At 44.1% G+C, this 17,492-nt stretch overlaps 1 protein-coding gene across 1 annotated transcript in view; it reads left to right on the forward strand.

The window, feature by feature from the left end:
- OSBP2 (oxysterol binding protein 2) overlaps window positions 1-17,492 on the forward strand; it is a 327,225-nt gene that overhangs the window by 59,044 nt on the left and 250,689 nt on the right. Inside the window, exon 2 of the mRNA XM_068246447.1 lies at window positions 11,037-11,245. Within this exon, the coding sequence (XP_068102548.1) occupies window positions 11,037-11,245 (209 nt within the window). The remainder of the gene's footprint in view (window positions 1-11,036; window positions 11,246-17,492) is intronic.

Consider the following 17,492-nt stretch of genomic DNA (forward strand, 5'->3'; position numbering starts at 1 on the left):
CAATCCATTTCTAACATTGGCCGCAGCGCAGCGGCCACTTCGCAAATTGGCTGGCCAGAACCCGAAGTGGCCGGCCAGAACTAGAAGTGGCCAAACTTCGGGTTCTGGCCGTAACATATATAAAGAACAGTAACTTATCTGGGTCCAGCTGACGAGGAAGTCTTTCAAGAACTCAGGCTTATGCTTCTTCCTGCGATTTTCTCCGGTTCTGTCTCTGCCTTTTTTGACGCTGTGGGATGCCTAAGGCAAGTTGGTCTGGAATCCATTCTGGGACCTCTGTGATAGGAAGATCCAGGGTGCGAAACAGCTCGGGTAACTCTGTCGGATTCTTCAGGACAAAGGATCGAGCCCCCTTCATGACGACCAGCTGAAAGGGAAACCCCCAATGATATGAGGCCTCATTTTCATGTATCATCTTTAGAAGCGGTTGTAGGGCTCTTCTTTGGGCTAGGGTGCTCGGTGCCAAGTCCTGGAAGAAGGTAAGAGGGCAGCCCTCGTGGTGAATTGCCATCCGATTCCTTGCCGCTTTCATAATACATTCTTTTACTCCAAAATAATGTAATCTGCAGATTATGTCACGGGGTAGCTCTCCCTCCTTCGGCATGGCTTTGAGTGAGCGGTGTATTCTATCTATCTTTATTGCCTCGTCTGCCGGGTTTCCAGAAGGCCGTTAAAGATGGCGGTGACTGTGGATAGTAGTTGTTGTGAGGTTACGGTTTCGGGTAGACCTCGGAGCCTAATGTTGTTTCGTCTACTCCTATTTTGTAGATCCTCCAGACCCACCCGAAAGTGGGTATTCATCGCTTGCTGTTGTGAGTATGCTGCTTGTAGCTTAGTGAGGTCTGCCCGTGCTGTCGCCATGTCCGCTTCGAGTACTGTCAGCCTACTATCATGCTCTGTCTACCTCCCTTTTTATACCCAATTTTCAAAATTGCTGAAAAATCGGAATTTCCCACTGACGTATTTTCCATATCTTGGAATGTTGTGTGCGTCATTCAACGTATCTTATGCACAACGTCTGACATTTAATGAGGGCGATATCGTAATTAATTGGGTACACACACAGGTAGACATCTTGACTACATCATGACCTCCCGATTAGAGAAATGTCATGAGACACTTAAGGTGCGTACACACATGCGACTATAGTCGTTTGTAACGATCGTTCCCCGATCTTTACCAACGACGATCGTTACAAAAAACGAACCACCGACTATTAAGGCAAACGACGAACGAGCCAAATCGCTACAAAAGAAAGTTCTGTCTCGGCGGATTTTAACCAACGACGATCGTTTGCAAAAGTAGTACATCGTTGGAAACGATCGTTCGTACTAGGCTTGACATGCGCATTTCACTATTTCTCCATGGAACTTCTCATTTTTATGCGCAGGCGCAATAGTTGCTTTCTGTGATGTAACGTTCGTTCTAACGATCAGATCGTTACACACATTTTAAAACTATCTTTACTTAGGTCGTTCTTTCATCAATTAAAAGTTCGTTCGTCGTTCTTAACGAACGATCGTTGTCGCATGTGTGTACGTAGCATTGGTCTCCAGAATTAAAAACATTTCCCATATCTATGTTCCATGCTATGCCGGAGAACAGAGGCGCCAAAAGGATAAAAGGAAGCTAAATTAGCTTAAAAACCAAATTCTTGGTAAATAGAGGAGGTAGTGGTGGACTTACCTCCTCCAAGTAGACACACAATGACTGTAGTAAAGACAGTCAATATATTTTATTTATGAACTCCAAATATGCAACGCATTTCGCAGATTTGAACCCGCTTCATCAGGCAATCACAACGGAGCAATAGCATATGTGGTCAGTAGAAGAGCCAGGCACCTCTGTGACTCACATAAATAAAATATATTGACTGTCTTTACTACAGTCGTTGTGTGTCTACTTGGAGGAGGTAAGTCCACCACTACCTCCTCTATTTACCAATAATTTGGTTTTTAAGCTCATTTAGCTTCCTTTTATCCTTTTGGCGCCGCTGTTCTCCTGCATAATATTGAGTCCACCCTGGGTGGAGGGTTGAACCCCCTTTTTCTCATCTACAGAGAGCGACTTCTTATTGCTGAGTGGGGTCAGGAAAATCTCCCCACCTGCCTTTACAGTGATTGCCTAATGGTAACCCTGGTTTGTGAGTATTAATATTTACTCTATCTAGTAACCATTTACCAGTACATATTACACTATTGGGGCTCTTGGTGTTCCTTGTTTTTATGTTCCATGCTGTGTTTGCTTATTATGACATCTGTGTCTTAATTGGCCTGAGGTATGCCCATTTCTTTCTGAAATGCTGTCCGCCATCTTGGCCCACCAAAATACATAGGCCTGTAACCAACAGTATTCAGACTTACAGTAAATGAATACTTATTTAAACACTATACTATCCTTAAAGAGTAATCAAATCTTGTGTATACTGATCAGCTAACTAATTTCATTCTATAATTTTTTTTTTATGAAAAAATTATTAATTTTATAAAATTATAAAAGATTACAAAAACCGCCAGATGGCAGTGTAATATGTATTAAGCTTATGATTAAAAATGCTTGATCTATCTGACATTTTATAAAAGTCACTATGAACTACCATAACCATAACATGATGTTTGCTGTCGTCACTAATTTCAAAATAAGATATTGTTTCCAAAACAAAGAAAGACATGTCAACCTTGGTCTGTCTGAAACTGTTATCCAAGTCTCCATAAAAGTAAAAACTATTTCCCTTAGCCTAGTTTCAAATATATTCTGAAGATTTTGCTATTTGCACTTGTTTAAGGAATAACTCTAGCTAGCATATAACTGACACTAATTCTTGAAATGCATACATATCAGGCTTATTTGAATCATCATAGTTGACTAAAAATAATATAGAAGACAGGGTTTCAGTGTAGTTATAACAGAAATCTGTCAACCTCATGTGCAGGTAGTATGCCCTCCAACATAGCATGTGCAGCATAATGTCACCCAATGGCCTGCAGCACAATCTCACCCATACACACAATCTCTGTAGAAACTTATGCAGTGCAACCCTCCATTTCCCCTTCTCAAGGGAACCATAACATTCCTGCACAGCACTGACCAAAATATATGTGATTATGCTTGCTACAAGTCGTCCCCACCACCCAATAACCCGGAAGCCAGCAAATGACTGCTTTCTGGCTTCCCCGTGGAAGGGTGGTGCCAGAACTGCTGTTCTATATGTGGGCCACCAATATTTAAAGATGCAGAAGACCACATCTATAAGTAATACGTTTTGTGTGTGGGGGGGCTGGTAAAAAAGCTTCAGGGGGCCGCATTCGGCCCGCGGGCCTTAGTTTGAAGACCACTGCTTTAGACCATATATCAAATTTGAGTTTTATCCTACTGTAAAGTTTTTACATGTAAAAGTTTTTAGTAAAAATTAACCTCTCATTGACCATCAATGCACTACACTACTATTTATCAGCAAAGTGGCAATCATTTATGCTGATCATTACTACTGTAAATATGGTAACCAGCTGATCTCCAGAAAAAACACCATTATTTTTGCCGAAATCTCAGTATTTTGCTGGCCATCTGTGATTTCTATTTTTACATATAGGATGTTTTCAGCTGAAGCATCAGTTACCTTAGGCTGAGAATATCTTGTCAGTGTCCTTTTCCATCAACAAGCTGTCATAGTTTGGAACAGAGCAGTGAGGTTCCTGCTTTCTACTTTCTTGGTATGTATCACCTTCATTAAACAAAACTGTCATTACAAAGCTAACCTTCCTCACAATTCTCTTGTCACGATGTCCTGCGCGCACTTCTAAAAATAAATGTTATGTTGGTAGAGGAAGGTGATTAGACTAGGAAGTCTCTCATTCTGAATGACATAAATCCCTTCACATCAAGTGCCTGGCTTCACATTCTCCACATCTCACAGCTTACATATGTCCCTTACCTACTTACATTGTACTGCCTCTCTATAAGTATAATCCTGGGCATACATGTAGATGTAGTAAGGAGTTGCTTTCTGCCTGACATCGATTATGTATTATTTTTTTACATACTTGTATTTGTTAGTCAGATCACAGCAGTGATTAGATCTAATAACCTTCTCACCGCCACTATGGCAGAGTACATTTATATCAGTTGTCTGTTCATTTGGCCACCTGGGCCCATATGCAATTCACTTTTTTCTTCTGAGTTTTCTCCTAGGAGATAACTTATCTTCTCATTGAGGGCTCGTTCACACTAGGGGCGTTTTTGGCCTTTTTTCAAGCGCAGGTTAATCTTAAAATCACTCATAAAACACTTGTGCAATGAATCTCTATGAGAAGGTTCGTATCAGGCGGGTTCATGCGCTGTGCGTTCAGCAAAGCGGTGCCTGTACTATTTTTGGGGGATTTTGCCTCAATGGAAGGTGTAGGAAAAACACAAACGCTCACAAAATCGCTTTTGCAGCGATTGTGTTCGCGTTTTTAAGAATAAATACATTGTATTTATTATTTTCCGGGTCAAAGAGTTCAATTCCTGACTTGCGTCAGGGACTGAATAAAAAAAAACGCTCAGGAAAAGCGCTTAGAAAAGCGATTTTCCCAAAAACGCAACGCCCACCCAAGCGTCGAGAATAAAATAAAAATAAATCGCTTCAAAACTAGCCCAACTCAAACGCTAACGCGAGTGGAACGCAATGTGAACAAGGCCTAAAATAATTTTTCCTAGAAAAACGAGCAAAAAGTTGGTGAAAAAGTACCAAAAATCAGCCGACTCAGATTATGAAACCACCAACTCCAGGTACTCAAAATGGCTCAGACTACACAGCCCTGCGTGTAGACTATCCACTTGTATATACTTGTTGTGTATTGGTCAAGTGCTGCATTCAGGTTCACCTGGAACTGCTGAAAGCACATGCATATGGGAACTAGTTCTGCAACTTCAATTGGAGATACCGTACATTGTTCTTTATTGTGTTTAATATTGTGTTTTAAAAGCATATTGTATAGTGCTTTTTTTTCTGTCATACGGTTGGAGCACTTCTCTAGATGCAAACGATTTATACCACTTTATTGTAAGTGTAATTATATTGTCTATTTTATAACAAAAAGTTTACTGCACAATTGGAGTGCTCTCTCCACTGTTAGGAAACATAACTACTAATCCATGATGGTGCTTCTACTTCTGAAAACTTTTATGACCTCCAATGGTTCTTTCTTTGAATTATTTGAGATCTGTGTGATTTATGTAAAACCGTTTTAAGCATTTAAACTGCAGAAGAGCAAAGGGCATTATAGAACTAGTAATTAATGTCCTTTAATAATAGACATGCTTGGTTTGGAATCTATATTAATAGTTAATGAAATGAAAGCATGTTATCCTGTTATTTTTCTTTTTCTGTACATTTTTCTAGCACTGCTGTATATTATGTTGTCTGATCTGGTTTTGTAGCTGTGATTTTCCATAACCTAACTGCTGCGTGGAAATAGCTGACTGTGCTGTACATTGCCATAATGTTCCTTGTTCAGCAATACTCATTTCTCCCACTCAACGTCACAAACTCCTCATGCGTAGATATTCCTCTGCTGGCCAGTCCAGGAGCTATCATATCAGTGATGGATTGCTGTGTTAAAATGGAGCAAATCCCAGCACAGAGGTTAATAAACTGCTAGTAAAATGGACTATATGAATCACTGATTTAGAATTGTTAAATGCTCTGAAATGAGCCAAATGCATTTTTAAAGCGCAGTTTTTTTTTTTCTTTTTCTTTTTTTTTCTAGCCATAGACCGTGGACAAGCATGCAGATCAGATATTTCTGATAGAAATCTGCCCAGAATAGCTGCATACTTATTTCAGGTGTATGATTCAGACACTACTGATGCATGAAAGGATCAGCAGGATAGCCAGGCAACTGGTATTGTATAAAAGGAAATGAATATTGCAGCCTTTATATCCCTCTCTCAGTTTAGGTGTCCTTTATTTATGTATACAGGCCCTGCTTCATAATTTTGCTTAACCACTTAAGTACCAGCGGTCTCTGCCCCGTTAAGGACCAGAGACCGTTGGTACCAGAACGACGAATCGACCACACATACCAGCCTCAACCGCCGTCATCGCTGCTCGCCAGGACCCCCAGGACATAGACTCTGCTGTCTCTATGATGGCAGAGTCATGTGAGCCGGTCAGGAGCCGCTTTCATTGGCTCCTGACCGTGTCTATCAATGTAAGCCAATGGGAGCGGCTTACATTGAAAGACAGGGCCAGGAGCCAATGAAATCGGCTCCTGACCGACTCACATGGCTCTGCCGTCATAGAGAGCGGCGCGATAGGTGGGGAGCAACGGAAACGGCAAATGCGCGCAGCGTCGGTTAATTGAAATCTACACCCTGCAGAGCCAGGAGCCCACCAAAACAGGGTGTAGATTTCAATTAGCTTGGTCCTTAAATAGTTAATGCTCCTTTTACTTCACTGCTTTTCTCTGGGGAAATTACATATTATTGAGCTCTGTGTGTACTTTCTAAATGTGAATAGTTCACAATATTCCTGATAATTTCTTGGCATTTTGTCTAAGTACAAGAGAGTGTTGTATGAGGAACACTAAGGGCCCATTTCCACTAGTCGTGGTGCAGTGCAATCATCGCATCGCATGGCATTGCATACACCCGTGGGTACTTTTGGTCGCCATGCAATGCGGATCAGTACTACCGCTATGGGAATCTGATTTGTGCTGCGGAAAACTGCAGCATGCTATCCATAATTTTACTTGCGTCCCATCGTATCGTGAACGTAATTTTGAGTCAATGGAAACCATTCCATTGACTTACATCAGCTGCAGTTTGGATACAGTGCGATGCCATGATTGCACCACGACTAGCGGAAACCGGGCCCAAAGAGCAATATTTATTTATCACAAACACATTCTTAAGCCACCTCTTATCAAGATCATGTAAATAGAGGAAACCACTTTGCATCAATGGTAAATTTCTAGATTCTTAGCCAAGATGGCATAAAAGCATCTGACTTGGTCGAGTTCCATTTAGTGTGTCCAGCTTGTAACAAAATAACCATTAAAATTTTTTAAAAGACCTGCCTTCAGAAATGTTTTGTTGACGTTGTCCAATAAAGTACATGAATGAATAAGTATCTATTTCAGGGGTAGGACACTGATGAATGATCTGTACTGAAAGGTGTTGGGAGTCAATGCTACACCACCATTTGCCTATCAATATGTTTGTTGAACCTCCTTGATGGAGATATCATCAGTGGATACATTTTTTTTGTAAACCCTCTTTGTAGCCCTCCTTGTTCGGGGGACACCCCATTAGTGATGGAATGGAAGGAAAGGGTGGGATCCACACATCCAAAAATACGATCACCTGTGGGATATATGGTGCTCTTAACAGTCAATCCCTTCAACTTATCACTGTATGATACGCTGTACAGCACTTTTGTAAAGGCCTGAGTCCTCCTATAAGGTTTAAAGTAAACCCGAGGTGAAAATAAACTGATGAGATAAACAGTTGTATTTATCCTTCTGATTGTAATGGAACGCGGAAAAGCCGCCGCGCGGACTGGCGGCGAGGCGGCTGATTCCACGTCCAGCGCGGCGGTTTGCATACAGCAGCGTGCGTCTGAGGTGGCTGGGCCTGTTAGTGCACACAGACTGAGGAATACGCGTGTGCGCGCTGAGAGGCAGAACCTTTATGCCAAACGAGGAGGGATCAGCTGACCAGGTTGGTCAGCTGATCCCAGAACTAGTGGCCATTGGTTGATCAGCGGTGGGTGGCGCCGGAGAGCTCCGCTCTATATATACCTATTGCTGGTTAGTCTCAAGTTGTCTGCCGTTGCGAACACTTACGTGGAAGCACTCAGACCTTAGTCAGATCCTACAGTGTGTTAGAACCAGGAGGACCTGGGAATTTACACTGAGCCAGATTACTTCTGTTTATCATTGTGTTATACTTCGGACTAGTTCCAGGGTGTAGAGACCACGGACCTCACACCCAAGATTAGGGACTTTGTGTTATCATTCTGTTATACTTCAGACTAGTTCCAGGGTCTAGAGACCACGGACCTCACACCCAAGACTAGGCATTGTTTGATATCTGTTATGACCTACTGCTTTTCTGACTATCCCTTTGCTTTCTGATTCGGTACCTACTCATATCTGATTATCTGTTGCCAACCCTGCCTGCCTTTGGATACCGAATCAGCCTTCTGTCTCTGTACCTTGTCTGTCCGTGTGTTGCCGACCTGGCTTGCCCGACCTTGAGAGCTATCTCTCTCCTTAAGAGATAGTCTCCAGACCTGCTAGTGACATCCACCTTTCAGGTGTCACTCACCCACAGGTCTTTCCTACTTTCAGCCTGGGACTCCACCCCTTTGGAGGTCTCAGGCTGCTGGAAGGTTTTTGCACTTCTCAGAAGGCAGTATCGCCCATACTGCCAAAGACCACCTGCTCCTCGGGTGGTCTTACTCAACGTCATTACTGTTGCACCAAACACTCACACTATATAGGTGTACAGAGGTTAGTTATACTTGGATTATCGGTGATTCTGCAGATCATCAATAATCGGGTATATATCTGTATTCTTGGTGATACTGCAGATCACCAATAATCAGATTCTCTCTGTGTGCTGACACCGATCGTTACACTGATCCTAAAGATAACTTTTTTTTCTTTTTAGATATTCCATCTTTTTCTTTTTAAACAATTTGAACGTAGATTGAATGTTTTATTGTCTCTGCTCAGTGGCAGCCTATTAAAGTGAACCTCCAGACTAAAAATTTACTCGGCAGCACTGGAAAGGCCTGGTGTTTATTTAATTGTTTCAAAGCATCAGAACTTTTTTTTCTCTTATACAGGCCTCATTTTTAGCTGCACAGAAAAAAAACTGCCCGGGCATTTTTCCCCTAATGCTGTGCAAAGCATGATGGGATTTCTGATGTTGTTCTCGTTCTGCTGTTTTGGTGCAATTTTTTTTTTTTTTTTACATTTTGAATTTGACATTTGAAGCCTAGCACATGCAGCTGGGAGGGGTGATCAGGACACAGGACAGTTGGAACTGTGTCTCCTGCTCCCTGTCACCTCCTTTCAACCAAAAAGATGGCTGCCCCCATGACAAAGATGGCAGCCCCCATGAATCACAAACATTTGCCTGTTCTTTTAAAACGGGGTGGGTAAGAGATTATGTTACCTATCTATTCTAATTAACATAACTAATGTAACTTAATGACAGTATGTTGGTTTAGGCTTAAGTTCCCCTTTAAGTGTTCCTAAGTGAAAATACATAAACTATTGACCTTTTTCTACCTACCCCTACTCTCAGAAATTGTATTCTTCCAGGAAAACTTTTATGGCTGTAATTTGCTTATCAGTGATACTTACTATATTCCCAACAAGGTACCTACAAGACAGAAGCTGTTGTTTCCATGCCTAAAAACGAACTCTTTCAGGCAGCAAAATAAAACCATCAAAACAGCCTGTTTATTAACCACTTCGGTACCAGCAGCCTCTGCCCCCTTAAGGACCAGAGGCTGCTGGTACACTAAAACGCTGCATACTGACGAATCGCTGCAATAATCCGTCGCTCCCGCCGCTCTGTCCTCGCCGCAGGCTGCTCTCTCTGCCGTCTCTATGATGGCAGAGCGCTGTGCGCCGGTCAGGAGCCGCTTTCATTGGCTCCTGACCCTGTCACTCAATGTAAGCCAATGGGATTGGCTTACAGGAATGGCAGGGCCAGGAGCCAATGAAAACGGCTCCTGCCCGGTTCACAGTGCTCTGCCGTCATAGAGGCGGCAGGGCAGCACATTGCGGCAGGGACAGAGCGGCGGGAGCGGGCAGGGGCACGCGGTGAATGGTACGTAGAGTTTACATCCGGCCAGAACCGCAGCGCCCCTGCCCAACGTAGATTTGTACTGCGTTGGTCCCTAAGAAGTTAATGTTTTGCACTTTACATACACGTTTATCTCATAATGTCTCCCGGTGGCTCGGGTACACTTTAATATCTCTAGGATTTTTTTTTTCCCAAATAAGCAATATGCTCTCTCTTAATACATGACTACAGACAATGTATGCAGCTGCATATCCTATTCTATCCACAATGTACACTATGACCCATATGCAATTGGCTTTTTCTCCCGAGTTTTCTCCTAGGAGATAATTTTTAATCTTCTAGTTAGAATAACTTTTCAGCACTTTGCAATGGAAAAAGTACCAAAAAGTAGGTGAAAAGGTCCTATCAAAATTATTTTAAGTGTTTTCTGGTGGTTTAATCTGCTGGGCGGTCTGGACGAGCTCAGCTCGTCCAGTACCGCCGGAGCCTGCCGCTCAGGCCCTGCTGGGCCGATTTGGCTCAAATAAAAAGCAGCACACGCAGCCGGCACTTTGCCAGCCGCGTGTGCTGCCTGATCGCCGCCGCTCTGCGGCGATCCGCCACGAGCAGCGGCGAAAGAGGGTCCCCCCAGCCGCCTGAGCCCAGCGTAGCCGGAACAAAAAGTTCCGGCCAGCGCTAAGGGCTGGATCGGAGGCGGCTGACGTCAGGACGTCGGCTGACGTCGATGACGCCACTCCGCTCGTCGCTATGGCGACGATGTAAGCAAAACAAGGAAGGCCGCTCGTTGCGGCCTTCCTTGTTTATTCTGGGCGCCGGAGGCGATCGGAAGAACGCCTCCGGAGCGCCCTCTAGTGGGCTTTCATGCAGCCAACTTTCAGTTGGCTGCATGAAATAGGTTTTTTTTTTATTAAAAAAAAACCCTCCCGCAGCCTGCCTGGCGATCTTAATAGAACGCCAGGCAGGTTAAGAGGCACTTTATGACAAGGTGGAAAAGTATCACCTAGGAGAAAACTCAGAAGAAAAAGTAGATTGTACATGGGCCTACAGTATATGTTTTATCTCCTCTTCAATCATATTATTTTGTCTGTTCCATTAGGATGATCATTGTGACTGCATCTGCATGTGAACTGCTTCAATAAAATACGTTTGGAATAAAAAAGTGGTCTTTAAAAGGGATAAGAAAACAATGGAAATGTTACTAGTTCCCTTATGGCATGCTTTCTATCTCTCAGGACACAGGCTGAGATGGCCCACACCTGCAGAGGAACCATTAACCTGTCTACAGCTCACATTGATACGGAGGACTCTTGTAACATAGTTCTGTCCAATGGCGGGCGGACTTACCATCTCAAAGCAAGCTGTGAAGTGGAGAGGCAAAGATGGGTCACCGCTCTTGAGCTGGCTAAAGCCAAGGCTATCCGTATGATGAACAACCAGTCAGGTAGAGTCCATCAAAGATCTCTGGAGAGAATACCAGATCATTGCTGCTATTACATGCTTATCACTGAAAGCAAACGTTTGTGTTCTTCTGTTCATGATTGTGATATTCTGTATGTGTAGGGCCTAGATTAAAGGGCTGACATGGAATTAAAAATGGCACAATACTTTTTTTGTAATGCACTCTTGACAGCCAGGGCTGGATTTACGTCGGCTCCCAAAATGGCTGCCAACTGTCACTTTTTTGGAGGGTGAGTCCCTATTGTGAAGTCAAATTCCTTTGTCTTTTGTTTAGCTTTTATGTACCCATCCGGAGAAACTAAATGTGGTGTTTTAACTGAGGTTGTGGTCCCACTTGAGCGGAGAGTGAACAAAAAATGTCCATTCTCCACTCATCGCTAAACTGACAGTGAACGGCCCCTATTTTATAAATAGGAGCTGTTCACACTAGTCACTCTGTAACGGGTCCACTATCCGCTGCAGTAAGCAGAGCACAATTTCTGTGCAGTCCACAATAATCTGGGGCAGGCGGATCCATTCCATCTTCCCATCGCATCTGCCTAGGGCTACATGCCCCGCTGCCTATTGCCACCACGCGGTCCCTCTGTACACAGCTCAGTGGCCGGGAGAAACATGGGGATCTCCATTGCGAACACTGTGAATCCAGCACAGGAGACTTGGGCGCAGCCAGCGCCACTTTAGGCCGCAATAGGAATTACGGCTATAGCAGCGCACAGGGTGTAACTTCGGCGCTATCAGAAGACTGAGCTGAAGTTACTATTAAAACACAATAATTCAGCTTCCAGCAATTGCTGGAAGACGAATTATTTCATTCCCCACTATCCATGGTGGCTTGGAGGAGGAGTAGTATTTGACGTGGCCGGGAACTTGTGCAACAGCAGGATCAGTCATATACCGGCTGTATCCTGCGCCCAAGTCTCCGGCGCCAATTCCTCTCATACGCCTCCCATTGGGCTGCAAAAGACCAATGGGAATCCTCAGCAACTGGGAGTGCCGAGTGGTGGCGAGTAACGGCGGGACACGCAAGTGGCGGACATGGAGCAGATGGCACAGAGTGGATGCAAAATGGACCAAGCGTGTTCGTGCCCGTTTTGCATTCGCTCAAGTGGGAACCAAGTCTAATAGAAGTGTGAAAATGACAAGCAAACGTCAAATTATTTCATTGTTTAGTTTTTAAATCTGTTTTTCTGATATCTTTTTTCATTGTACAGACATATACATGCTTGAAAACCGGCATTTTGTAAATAAATTGGAGGCGTGTCAAAGACATGCAAGAGAACCCAAGCCGAAGTTCGGGTTCAGAAACACATAGCAATCTAAGAGGGAAGCCTCTGGATCCTATAGAGGCTTCCTGGGTCCACCTCGCTCCTGCTGCTTGCCAGGATCCTCCTTAACATCAGGGCCGTTTTGGCCTGATTGCGGCAGTGCTGCACCCATACAAGCATGGCCATGCTTTAACACTGTCCTTTACTTATGTTCCAAAACATTCTGCAAACATTTTTCACATACAGCACATAAAAAAAATCTTTAAAAAAAGAGTGGGGAGAACAGTAATCCAAACAGAACTCTGTGTATATGTTACGGCCAGAACCCGAAGTTTGGCCACTTCTAGTTCTGGCCGGCCACTTCGGGTTCTGGCCAGCCAATGCGCGAAGTGGCCGCTGCGCTGCGGCCAATGTTAGAAATGGATTGATTCCTCTGAGGTTAATGTATCTTCTGCGCCGCAGCGCAGCGGCCAAACGTATAACAACTTCGTTAATTTATTGCAATTCAGCCGGCGGCAATGTAACAATTCAAGCCACCGGCTTTTTTTTTTCTGCCTCTCTCTCTCTCCTCATATGGGCAGCCCGCGCGGCACGCGTGTCCCCGAGAGTCGTTCGTGGCGCCAGGGCAGCAGAGCGGGGAGGCTGCAGACATCGCTTTTGCCAGCACCCGCTCTGCAAGAACGGCAGGATAATCCTGCCGCGACGAACGACTCCGGAGGGGGGACACTCGTGTCCCCGCCGGCTGCCCATAGAAGAGCGAGAGAGGCGGGGGGGAAGGAGGAGAGAGAGGCGGGGGGGGGGGGGGGGGGGAGAAGGAGAGAGAGGCAGAGAAAAAGCCGGCGGCTTGAATTGTTACATTGCCGCCGGCTGAATTGCAATAAATTAACGAAGTTGTTCTATGTTTGGCCGCTGCGCTGCGGCGCAGAAGATACATTAACCTCAGAGGAATCAATCCATTTCTAACATTGGCCGCAGCGCAGCGGCCACTTCGCGCATTGGCCGGCCAGAACCCGAAGTGGCCGGCCAGAACTAGAAGTGGCCAAACTTCGGGTTCTGGCCGTAACATATAGATGGAATAGACAGTAGGTCAACAGCACAGATGTTGAAGAGGTAGAAACAATGCTTTAATCGCAGGGCTTTGCAGTAGTGATTGGAAACTCCTGGAAATGGGAATTACCAAGAGCATCAGCAGGACCAGAGTTTCCATAATGTACATTAGGAATCTGCCTACATCAGTGTTAATGGAGGCTCTTAACACATAGCTTATCAGCGGTTTGTGTATATATGGGATAAGTCCTTTACACTATACAGCTCCCTTTGATTCTTCCTGGAGGTTTTTGCACTAATACTGGTGTGCGCTTACATTAATACCTTGTTGCTTACATTAGGATTGTTCCAACAGACACATCTAATGGAGGCTATCAGCATAAATATGAATGAATGAATGAAAATCGACTTATAAAGGATGATTTTCAGCTGTCTTCTAGTTCTCATGTTTTGCTGTTTTGATCTTCATAAACAGGATAACTCCTATCCTGGAGAGCATCTCTTAAGCTTGGCTTCTTCTAGTGCACACATGTAGTTTGTAAATCACTAGTCTGGCCTTTATATCCTGCTTCATATAAACACATCTATAAAGCATCACAAAATTAAACATTTGCACTAACAACCATTGTTGAAACAAAGAAAATCAAGGATTTCAACATCATTTCTTAGTATTCCAAATATGAATTTAAAGTAATTGTAAAGTGTATTAAAAAAATAAATAAAATAAAGATGTTCACCTATGGACAGGGAAGGCTATGAATCCTATAGAGCCTTTCCTATCCCTTCTTGGTCCAGTGTTGTCACCCCGTTACAGCATTTGGACCAACTTATCGAATACGCCTCAGTGAGCCTTCGGAAGACTCGCGCATGCACAGTACAGAGCCGTCCATCTTCGGAAACGCTCAGAGACATGAATGCTTCCAAGGGTTTGCGGGGGCAGCATATTTGAACAGGGGTGACAACTCTGGAACGACAGGACGGAGAGAGAGGACAGAAAAGGCTCTATAGGATCCAAAGCCTTGTGCAGTCCTAGAAGTACTCTGTGTACTGTCTAAAGGTGGTTACTAATGGTCTAATTTACAACGATCAGTCGGCTGATCCAATAAATGCGGTAGGTCAGAAACGATCCATCGGGTCTGTGATACAGTCACCATTTGTCGTATCAAATACATCATATCTCATGTACAGTGTCGCAGCAACTTTTCAGCTATCAGCTAGGGAAAACACAGGGTTAATTATCTCTTTTCAAAGGCCTTCCAGGTCTTCCAAGCCCCCTGCTGACTAAAGGTAGCCTTCCATCTAGCGATGGCTTCCAAGCCCCCTACTGACTAAAGGTAGCCTTCCATCTAGAGATGGCTTCCAAGCCCCCTGCTGACTAAAGGTAGCCTTCCATCTAGCGATGGCTTACAAGCCCCCTGCTGACTAAAGGTAGCCCTCCATCTATAGATGGCTTCCAAGCCCCCTGCTGACTGAAGGTAGCCCTCCATTTATAGATGGCTTCCAAGCCCCCTGCTGACTAAAGGTAGCCTTCCATCTAGCGATGGCTTCCAAGCCCCCTGCTGACTAAAGGTAGCCCTCCATCTATAGATGGCTTCCAAGCCCCCTGCTGACTAAAGGTAGCCTTCCATCTAGAGATGGCTTCCAAGCCCCCTGCTGACTAAAGGTAGCCCTCCATCTAGAGATGGCTTCCAAGCCCCCTGCTGACTAAAGGTAGCCCTCCATCTAGAGATGGCTTCCAAGCCCCCTGCTGACTAAAGGTAGCCTTCCATCTAGAGATGGCTTCCAAGCCCCCTGCTGACTAAAGGTAGCCTTCCATCTAGAGATGGCTTCCAAGCCCCCTGCTGACTAAAGGTAGCCCTCCATCTATAGATGGCTTCCAAGCCCCCTGCTGACTAAAGGTAGCCCTCCATCTATAGATGGCTTCCAAGCCCCCTGCTGACTAAAGGTAGCCCTCCATCTATAGATGGCTTCCAAGCCCCCTGCTGACTGAAGGTAGCCCTCCATCTATAGATGGCTTCCAAGCCCCCTGCTGACTGAAGGTAGCCCTCCATCTATAGATGGCTTCCAAGCCCCCTGCTGACTAAAGGTAGCCCTCCATCTATAGATGGCTTCCAAGCCCCCTGCTGACTAAAGGTAGCCCTCCATCTAGCGATGATGGGCACATTAGACCAAGAGACAAATCTCACACTAATCGAATCTGATTAGAAAGGGATCTGTCGGCTGCCCATACACCGCAGGCCGATTCCAGATCAATTTCATGCTGAAATTGATCCGTAATCCATATCAATGGGATTGATCAGATTAGGTATGTTAACTTCCCATTATTGGACCTGTTTGATCGTTTCCAACCAATTGTATTTATTTGATCGGTTGGATGTTAAAGTGGATCCGAGATAAACTTTTATTAATTGCATAATTGTGTTCCTTTCATATAGTTTATAGGGCATTCCTCAAGCCAAATACTTTTTTTTGTTTTGTTTTAATACTCTAATTCCCTATAAACTAAACAAGCCTTGACCACAGCTTTTCACAGTGCCTTGGCACTGTAGCAAGGGCTTATGGGAGCTCAGTCTGGGCAGGAGGAGGAGGCAGTTACTAGCCATTGATTTCAGAGGCAGAGGGGAGGAGGAAGGAGGAGAGTGGACTGAATTTACACACAGGCAAGCTGATAGCATCTCCAGCCCTCAGCCTGTGACAATGTGACAAACAGAACATGACTACCCTCATTGTATCACATGAATAAATAATTATAAACTTTTGAAGCTGTTTGCAGCTAGATATGCTTAGTAAACTATCTAAACTTTAGATAAGATATATAGACAAGTTACTTGTTATAGTTAGTTTTTTTTTATCTCGGAACCGCTTTAAGGAAATTGGACCATTAGTGGCCACCTTTAGGAGTACAGCTGCTTTTGAGACAGACAGAAAAAACCTTCCTTCTGCTGGCAAGAGGCTTTGTTACTCCATTTCAGACCCTGGACTAATCCTTTGGCTCACAGCAAACTCTGAAACTCCTATCTATTAGTTTGTTATAGATCACAGTCATTCTATAGTGCCTCTATGTACATAAAAACAATGTAATCGCCTTCAAAAATGTTTCCTATTGACTGACCACTATCACAAAATATTGTACAATTTAAAGAGCCTATACATACATACAGAGATACATACATACGTACATACATGCACAATATCTGTGTGAAATGCACTAGAAGTTAGTTTCATCTGTGTCACGGTTGCTTGCAGCAGGTGTCATTAATCTGGGAGCTCTACACCTCTGGAACCACTGAACACATATTGGTTTTTATTTCCCTTGCTTGTGTAATGTGTAATTGAATGTTCTCTGCAGGAAGGATTCTAGGAATCTTCTCCCTGCTGCTGAGGTTCATATAAGGGACGCGTTACGTATCACACTGGAGCTCTGTGTCCTTGGCGGACTTAAACAAAGAGCTGAATTACAAAGGAATAGACATCGTTTTGTCATTTGAACTCCCTTTGTCTTTGTCCTCTGATAATTGGTAGGATATTATTTCATCATACAGTAATAGAAGATTCTTTTTTCCCTTCATGCTTGGCTCCCATCACTGAATTATGCTGTTTGCAAGGGTTTTTTAGTTGATGAGAATTTTCAGTATTTAATTATTTTAGTTCTCTAAATGCTAGTCACTGGGGGAGATTTATTAACGCATTACCGACAGTTTTTTCTTCTTAATCTGTTCTAACCAGCAGGGAGAACAGTTCTGCATGATAAGAACCTTCTTAAATCCTAGGTAATAGTGGCAATTTAGCATGAATTTTTAGAGCTGCACTACAGTTAAGAAAAGTGCAAATCCATCCCTAAACTGGCACAGATTAACTACTTCAAGACCGCCCCACGCCAATGGGCGTGGTCGCGGCGGCAGCACCAGGACCGCCTAA

The sequence above is a fragment of the Hyperolius riggenbachi genome, chromosome 1 (assembly GCF_040937935.1).
Source record: "Hyperolius riggenbachi isolate aHypRig1 chromosome 1, aHypRig1.pri, whole genome shotgun sequence".
Taxonomy (NCBI): domain Eukaryota; kingdom Metazoa; phylum Chordata; class Amphibia; order Anura; family Hyperoliidae; genus Hyperolius; species Hyperolius riggenbachi.